The following is a 9,607-nucleotide window of genomic DNA, read 5'->3' on the forward strand; positions in this document are numbered from 1 at the left end:
GAGTTAATACGGGTTCCTTCAAGTGTAGGAGTAGTCTCAAGTCAGCTCCATTTCTTCACTCGGAATATAATACGTGGTAGCACATGTGTCATACACTCCACCGTTGCCTTAGTCATATTGGTAACGGAGGGTACCGAGGGTATCGAATGATGATCTGCTAGCTGCAGCCTATCATATTATGGCACTAGAACTGTCTGTGTCATGTACATCGCTACCTTGCAATCTAGGAGCCACCAATTTAGGTTTGGTGATGTAATATCGAAAAGCATCGCGAAAAATTAGGGTACATCGCCACATCATATAAGTACGCGTCGTAATGAAAAAAACAAAACAAAACAAACAAGCAAACAAAACAAGAAATACATATTCGCCTCTCCAACTCGCCACCTAGCGGACCCCAGCAGAAGCACTGAACGAATGATAGTAACAGCAGACGACAGGCATATTTCGCGCTGACCCGAAGCTGCCGCAACTTCCCTTCGTGTGCGATGGAGTTTCCCGGCTTACAGAACTCAAACAGCAAGAGCGCTGCTCAATTCCGCAATGCGGAAAAATACTGCAGAGAAGGATACCAATGTCGAGAAGGGGAAGATTAAAAATATACTATCACAGGAGCGGCGTGAACTAAAACAACGAAGTCAGCGGGAAACGACACGCGGGTTATGTTATTTGTACAATTTTTGAAGCGGGTCTCGTGGAAGAAGGCATGAAGCAGGCTGATTTATTCATCGGAAAGCATTCTTTTCTCCGCCATCTTGAAGACGACGCGAGCGCCTCTACAGGTAGTTGGAGAGGCGATTGTACACGGTCGCTGATGAAGCCCTAGACAAAGCGTTTCTGTCACCAGCTGCTGCACAGTGGCCTCTCCGCTAAATGATCTTGTCAACACGATGTTTCCTTAACATATCATGCCGAAATCTCGGCACACTGCCCGGGCTATTTAACGTTCCATGGGATGATGACGTCTCTATGAACTTGTATCAAGGATGACAAATTACTGTCGGCGCCCTGCGCATAGTTGTAAGTAGTCGGAGCTGAGCCACTGAAGCCGCTTGTTACTTCTACTCCATATGCAGTGCATATACATCCTGTACACGATGCACCGTGCGATACAACAGGACGTGGAGTCCTCCCGAGATCCGCCTTTGTGCTGAATCCGACAACGCCGTCGGTAACGACAGGAACACGCTGCACTAAAATGAGTAGCAAGAGCGGCAACGTATAAAGCGATATCCGATATCATCGAGTCGGAAAAACTAAATAGAGTGAAACATCATCCATACCTGATAGAACAGGTTGTTTAGCCTGCAGCGAGGAGAGCCACGCGAATGATCTATAACGCGCACACCGGAGAAACTACTTCTAAAAGAAGGTCACACGTGGAGAGGCAGCCGACACTGCTTGCCCATTAGCTTTCCACGTATTTCGCACTGCTTCGAGGGTAAGGGTTGAGCATAAGGTAACCCGTTCATAATGCCGTACCAAGTTCATACGCGGAAAGGAACCTAGTACAACTTGTACGTTACGGTAACTTGACCTCGGGACGAGGTATATCTCGCACTAATTAACCAATCATTAACGCTCTCCTGCTCCGCTATGATGTGGACATTGTTTGAAGAACTGATGGAAGGAATCGTGCGGCTCTGGCATGTTCGGGGCTGCTAGTGTGGAGGCTTATTTTCACACTGTATTCAGGGGAGTCTTGGAAAAGGAAAACGAATTCATACTGTGAAGTGCAATTTCGACAGGAACGAAAAAAGGGACAAAACCACCACTTAGAATTCACAAAACAAAATTTAAAGAAATGAAGAGACGGTTATGCAATTTTAACGCGATTTTCAGCGTCAGCTGTGTGCGAGTCAACGTGTAATAGTTGTTATAATATAATGCAATATCAACAATGATGCAATATGCAATCATCATGCGATGTCTATCGGCCAATCCGGTCGAACCTTCGTAATGTCACCCCTCTCACCATACGCTGTCTCGTCTTCAATCCGACCTCTCCGCTCTTTCTGGTCTTTCAGCTTATGTTTTCGCACACTGGGTGTCATATATGAACCTTTTCTTTCCTGAAATGTTTTGTCTTAGGAGTATGAGCTAAACCGCTTTGTATTGCTGGTTGGATTCCGCTCTGCGGGGGTCACGTGACGCGCGTTGTCAGCGGACGCCGATCACGCGATCTCGGGTGGGTATGCCCTTAACAGCAAAAGCAAAAGAAAAACAGAGAGGCATGTCCATCGTAGGTACAACAGTGCGAAACCAGCGCAGCCAGCGGCGATCTTGGGCGTATCCGTCGTGTCGCCACGCCGCCCGTTCTGCGCATTTTCAAGTGGAACCGTGGCGACCGCCGTTATTAGAAGGGCAGATTTTCGAAGTGTAAATAATGTGGAACCTTTCAGGGGTGCCAACGAAGAAAAGGAGACAAACTGCACAGAAGCAATCACCATATTTATGATGTACATAACAGTGCGCAAGGAGATACAGCCAGTCGCGTTTGTCTGCCTCAAAACACCTGCAAGTGGTACGTCGTGAGGATGGCTATTTGATGTCTCAAAAAGCTAGAAATTCTAGCTTGCTAGCAAGGACTATGTACATTTCTCTGACTTCAACCCCTTTGGAATCATCATGTTTTTGACCGAGTCTCTCATCCCTTTCGTCCTTTTTGGCATATCACTGCGCACGTAGCTTCGTCATTGAAACCTGGGAGGTGACATCCGGGGAGATGGCGTTTTTAAAGCTACAGCCGATGCTAATCCCTGTATGGTTACGCTATGCGCGCGCCCTTCTTCGCTTTTTTCTATTCAACGCACCTCTGTAGCTACGCTTCGAAACGACACGCGGCCTTTTCTCGAGGAAAAAAACGGCGAGTGCTCGGAGATAATCCGCCCGATCGAATCAGCTTACATTGTCCGGCATTGTCACACGCGATGAGAGGGAAAGCGTATATTGCGGATTCTTTCGCTCATAAATCACGACCGACGCAAATAATGAGTCCCGCACCCTTTGTGTTAATGTCGAGGTAAGTAAATGTCAAAGTAACGAGGTAACTTTTCTCTCGCGAGAAATATTTTCACTATAGCGCCACTTTAATATCGCGGTACGTGTACCACTGAGCTCTTACGTAATGGAGTTGACAGGAGAGCCTAACAAATGTAACTGGGCGCCAGCCTTTGTTTCCTTCGCCTTCGAACGGCCCGATTCAGAGCGCTCGTTGTACCTGCTACTTACTGGGACATTTGTCTTTTCCAGCCGCTCAATGACATATTGCTAACGTTAAGTGTCTACCATCTCGCTTGCGTATTGCTTTTATGTTCAACGGCCTTTAGGTTGCCGTGTATCCGACGCTACACAATGTGAAGGAGGCACCTCTCGTTCACGGCGTTGAGGTGGGCTAGTTGGTACGACATCACATAACGGCGCAGTAAAGACATGGACGAGAGAAGACGAGCCAAACACCATCCGCTGGCTCGCGAGGCCATGGGCCGTGCCATGCCGCGGCCTATCAGCGCCTTCTCCCGCACTTCCTCCTCCTCACGTGTCCTCTGCAGGACTCAGGGGGACTACGCAGGGGTTTTCAACGGGTGTGAAATCTGTGAATGGCTAAGGGGAGTGATATTATGTAATATTCGCCCCCAGTCGGCCCTTGCGCGCATCCTGCGCAGTATATCATTCATAGGACATCTATGTCATCAGCCAGAATTGCATGAACGGTAAGTCGTGATTGCTGCTCGGTGCGCACAGGACTGGAAGGCCTATCAAGCGGTGAGATCGTATGCCCGCATTGCTTTGGAGTTATTATGGGCGGTGGAGTAACGCTTTGATGAACGGCAAAAGGAGGTGCGTGGAGCAAACGGTTGAGAACAACTGAATAGCCCATCTGTCACATGTCAGCGATTTATTCAGACCCCCCGACACCCCCGTAACCCCCTCCCCAAATCTTATGAGATTACGCAATATTGTGCCAAAAAGCATAACAATTAGGGACGTGCCAAACGAATCCTCGAACGCGGGTTTCGAGGTTCACGAACCCAAATCCTAGTGCCCAAAACGGCGATTCGAATCTTTCGAATCCACCAACCACGTTTGATTGTTTCTTTTTCAACTCAGCGCCTCTGGAGTGCGCCGAAAGCCTCATTGGCTGACGGTTTTTGTTTGTTTGTTTACGTTGCTCTGGACTGAAAGAGTTGAGACAGGAACTGTTACATTACAAGTTTAAAAGTAACATGGTTCTGCTTTTGATTGTTGCTTAGTTTTATGGAAATAATTCAGACTCGAAAATTATGTATTTCTTGTAGTCGAAGAACAAACATGTTAAATTGTAGAGGACGATGGTATTTCTCTACATGAGTCCCGACCGGTGATGATGGTATGCCACGGAGAGGCGATGACGGTGGCCTATCTCCATGGCCGCACCGGCGGAACTGAAGCCGGTGCTCCAGGCGCGTGGCCATCTTCGTTGTTGTCCACGGCCCGCCGCTACAAAATAAATTAAGCTTAGGAAGAACTATATCGGTATATTTTCTCCTGAAACTGAACTATTATTTAATTTGTTTTTCATTAAACAAGGGCATCATATTCTGCCTCAAAACACTTTTCACTAGAAGTGTTTTTTTTCTTCTAGGCTTTTTAAACTCTTTCTAAAGAAAGGATTCGAAAGATTCGAGATTCGTAAGGTTCGTCGATTCGGAGAACCTTTCTTGGATTCGGATTCGGAAAATTCTGGATTCGTCCCGTCTTTAATAAAAATACATGGTATTAGCCTCCATGTTGCGACGTCACCCCCCCCCCCCCCCCCCCACCCGTGGAGCCCGACACCCCACCAGGGGCGACATCGTCTGGGTAAACCACTGATCATGCCCTACACCACAGACGCTAATGCTTGGCCACACGCCCCGTGTCCTGCATGCTTGTTTTGCCGGTCCTCATTTCGCAGGCGTCTTTTCTGGGTTGATGAACCGTGAGTAGTCCGTAAAAAAAAAACAAGAAAAACAACACACACACACACTGCAAAACACTATTCAAACTAGCATTGTTGGACATTCAAGCTCTGGCAAGACCTAGACACTGTATGAGCCTCATCGTCAGCATTAATATCCATCGTTACGTGTGGTCCGCTGTGTGCAATTAGGTTGTACGTGTTGTTTACATTAGGGCCTGCGTTGGACTACATCTCGGGCCACAGGCTTCTTTCTATGGGCAGTGTGGGTCTGACAACTTCTACTTTGGAGGCCGAAATCTACCTGTGAAGTAGCCTAGTTGAAAAGCACCGCATCATCATCAACAACAACAAAATACAACCCCTGTACAGCACTTTTGCTAAAGACAAGCTTTATTGTGGACAGTATTCTCACATTCATGTTTTCTTTGTGCAGCTGGGAGAACTAAATGAAGCCCTGGAAGCAGTCCAGCCACGTGGCTTTAGAAGTTGTCTCTGGATTCTCTTCCTGCAGAACGTGGGCATATGTGTGGGTCTTGCCCTACTCTTCGTCATGGCAAAGTACAGCGAACACATCAACTTCGCCAACGTTTCCTTTTCGTCTCCACAAGCGAGGGCCGCTTCACCTGCACTCGCAAGCGACGCCAGATCTCTGTTCCAGGGGTTCGGGATGTAACGCGTGCTCCACAGACCTTTGACGGTGAACGATCAATATTGTGCCACAAGAAGCTAGTGACACGGTAACCCGTGTTCCAGGGAACCGAACGTTTCCCCACAAGACACTAACATAGTTACTCCTCTACAACCAGAGACAGGGGCTACGTAATTCTGCAAGTTCCCTTCGGTGCAGAATTGGATATGCTGACATATATCGTGCTGCACGCCACAAGTGATCCACATTCTTCGGGTGCAGTGAGCCTCTTGACGTTCAGAAGTGCGCATGAACAGTACCCCATAATGTACTTGATACTCATGAGTTCATACAGTGTTTGCCGACTCGGGCGACGCACCAAAAAAACACTGAAACTTCTGCTTACAAGTACAAAGTATGCGCACTGTAGAACTGTGGGTATGTAATTTTCGTACCATAGGACAGGTGTACTGCAGGACACAGCTAGGAGGTAAAAAATTTCTATACTGTAGCGCAACACAGACACCCAATAGCGAGTAATTTCTGGGACCACGAATGGAATGCTCTCCTCCGGGGACGTTTTCCATTGAGCAATAACAATGAAGACATATGTCTTATCGTATCAAGCCCCTATAGTGTGCTGTAGCATTGGTTGGGGCGCAGGACACCCCAGTCTAAGCAGCTGTATAGATTGAAAATGTTTAGCCGAGATAGGAAATTCAGACCATGAGAAGGTGTCGTACTTCTGTTTAAGCCAGTTCGGAAGCGCCACCTGGTTACTGACTTTGAGAAAGCAGGTGTCATACCTGAGGCTCTTCTTTTGCATGTACTCCTTGTTAGAACTGGTCTGTAGAGATTAAGATTTATGAAAAAATTGTGGAAATTGTAACAGCTGTCAAAATATTATATAGTTCTATATTTTCGCTACGATTAACATCTTTTTGTGCAGATGACGTGATTTTTTAATCTTTGTGCATGCCGTTCTCTTTTTTACACACACGCCTGAACTAGTTGATGTTGATGTTGACAAAAAGACTAATAGGGAGAGCCTGAACTAGTAATGTAAGCCAACTGATAAGGGGTTGTGTAGCGGGACATTCCACTTGACTGTATATGCTGGTATTATACCTTTACTCCAAATATACTTTAGCTCACAGGTTAAATTGGACATGGCGCACATTACGGCAATAAGGAGGGGTGAGACGGCATGCCTTCTTCGGGCTTGTGTCTATGGATGCCGGCAACGCTTGGCGCAGGTCACAGTTTTAGTTAACGAGGTGCCAGTAGGACCTTCCATTGGATTCGAAACCTCAGCTTACGTCTAACTTACTTTCTAAAATGTAGCAGCTCTTCCAGCAGCTGTAGTAGCTGGGGGAGCTACATCTCGTCTTGAAGGCGTTGAACAACGAATACAGAGCGCGGTTTCCAGTGCGGCATGTGACAGTTCTTTACGAGGGCTTCAGTGTTGGCGGAACTCGAACAATGATTATTTGACCTGCTTTCTCGTCACGTCACGAGTGAACGCGTCAAATAAATACAAAGCAAAATGGCCACACAAGTTCATCTTGACTCTCCCTCTGCAAGCAACACTGCATACGTAGAGTGTCAGCTTCCAACTGCACGAGGCAAGTGTGGACCTGCGAAATGAAATTAATTAAAAGGACAGGGAAATGTCTTTCGAAGCAAAATGTCTGTTTCCCGGTTTACGGGTTTCGAGAATCAAATTTTTTCAAATGCGAAGCATTCTTTAGCTACTAACACCGAAAAACGTAGTCAGTGTTCTGGCATCGCAACAAAACTGGGAGGTATACACGCAGCAGAAAGAGTAGGGCCGGTTGGTACAACTCCATTTTTTAGCGACGAGAAATAGGGACACTCGGTTAGGCACAGAATAGGAAAGACCAGATCTGGTCTTTCCTATTCTGTGCCTAACCGAGTGTCCCTATTTCTCGTCGCTAAAAAATGGAGGTATACACGCGCCGCGTGTAAACGGACCGGCAGTACGCATTCGTTCACAATCGCACCCGATTGCGTGCGGCGCAAGGAGCTATACGCGCGCCGCGCGTACTCGGAGCCGGTACTACGCACTCGTTCACATTCGCACCCAGACCAATGCAAAACAGATTTCTAACAGACAGTGGCGCGCTGCAGTGGCGCTGACGTCAATAATTGCGTCGTAAACCGTTTATAAAACCCGATCTTGAGGCACTCGTTGTGTCAGATGAGATGGGGCCTCGCAAGCGGCCACTGCCCACAGAAGAGGAGCTGCTCGACCGGAAACGGCGCACGGCGACGGGACGAGACCAAGTCTGTGTGTCGCTTGAATGCACCGTTCTGGCCCATGAGAGAAACTCGTATCCTCAACCCAATACTGAAGCACGACGGTAATAAGGCCGGCAATAATGCAAAGACGTCCAAGTGCGTGGCATCGGTGGTGCCGGCGCAATCGCGTTCTTGTTTTCATAGTGATCTGCGTCGTGAGTTGCGATGTGACTTTCTGGCATCGTAACAAAATCTGGCCTCTTCTTATACGTGACGTCGTTAGTCTTCATACACGATGCCTCGCACATCGTAGAGAACCAGCGGAGTGGTTTCTGCAACACGTTTTTTTATTTTCGATTTGATGTTTTGATGGTGCCATATTCCACGTGAAGCCGCTCGATTTACCGCTGAGCCCCGGGGTGCTTCTGACATGACCACATGCCTGTTGTCTACCAAGCACAAGTGAAGGGCTTGTGCAAGAAACGTTGCCTAGAGCTCACCTGCCGTAAGGGGTCCTATCTAACCTGTGCAGAGAGCAACTGTTTATGGGAACGGGGAAGATACCTTGATAAAAAAAAGGACACGTGAAATACTGCAACAATGAAAAATAGGGTGAGCTTACAGCAGGTATGAAGTAATTCGTACGTTTGATTTGGAAAGGGGTAGTGGTCCCAGGTTTGACGTTTGAGAAAACAGTCGACTTTCGATTTATAAACTGTTAAGTTTCCTGAAAAAAAAAAAAAGTCAATATATCGAGGTTTTTGGACTGACGAAGAGAAAGTGTCTTGTCCCAGAGGGCACCAGTTCAATAAAGCGAGATATTCCGTAAATCTAGGTATGATGTGATGTGATAGAAAAAAAGATAAAGAAATCCAGGGTTTGTAAATCGAAGGTTGACTGTACCGTAATGTGTTCAAACACATGCATTATTTTTCCAGAGGAGTCTGAAGATTAGCAGTGAAAGCACATGGAAATACACTAAATCAAAGGTCATACGGGAACGTGGCGCTCCCCGTTTGAGGGATCAAGCGCGAGAGGTAAGACCAAAGGTGACCTCAGGGAATTAAACGAAAGATGTGGGTCAGGAAGGTGCTCACGTACATACTTACATACCTCAGCAACGTGGATACGAAGTGGTGAAAAAGGACTAGACCACTGTCTTCTATAGGTACATCAACCCTCGATTTATGAACATTCGATTTATGAATTCCCTCGTTTTATGAACACGAGCACGGGGAACCAAACTTTTCCCATTCATTTTTCCCTCGTTTTATGAACCTCGATATTCGAATAATGAACGGAATTTCTGGGAACCAACTAGGAGTTGCCCAGCGTTTTTGCCCTCAATTTATGAACGGATCGTTCCGAGGTCAACAGAAACCTTCAAAGGGATAATTCTGTGGTCTTATGAATGACGCCTGAACGGACAAAACGTTTTCCATGTATTGCACCCTCGGTTCTTAACCCCTCGAAATCCGAACAACAAACGGGTTTTCCGGGGTCGCACAAGGTGCGACCAAGTGTTCCTGAACTCAGTTGATGAATAAGGTGGTCGCAGTCCCCCGGAGATTAATAAACGGAGGTTAAAAATCCCGGAGGAAATCCGAGACCAGTCCAGTGCGAATGTGGTGACATCTCTTATTTCCAAGATTGACACAGCGGAAGGCATGGTCCAAAGCAAAATTAAACAATTTAGTATTGCATAATAAACAGAGTGTGAATGCGCTAACGTCTGTTCTTTGTGAGATTGATACAGCAGAAGGCATGGTCAAAAG

The 9,607-nt window shown here is 46.9% G+C and overlaps 1 protein-coding gene across 1 annotated transcript in view; it reads left to right on the top strand.

Annotated features, from left to right (window-relative positions):
* The window catches only part of LOC135373721 (metal cation symporter ZIP14-like), a 97,144-nt gene extending 90,651 nt beyond the window's left edge, over positions 1-6,493 (top strand). The window contains exon 8 of the mRNA XM_064606800.1: positions 5,376-6,493. Coding sequence (XP_064462870.1) covers positions 5,376-5,615 — 240 coding nt within the window. The 3' untranslated portion in view covers positions 5,616-6,493. The remainder of the gene's footprint in view (positions 1-5,375) is intronic.
* The last annotated feature ends 3,114 nt before the right edge of the window (positions 6,494-9,607 follow it).

Source organism: Ornithodoros turicata, unplaced genomic scaffold (assembly GCF_037126465.1).
Source record: "Ornithodoros turicata isolate Travis unplaced genomic scaffold, ASM3712646v1 Chromosome31, whole genome shotgun sequence".
Lineage (NCBI taxonomy): Eukaryota > Metazoa > Arthropoda > Arachnida > Ixodida > Argasidae > Ornithodoros > Ornithodoros turicata.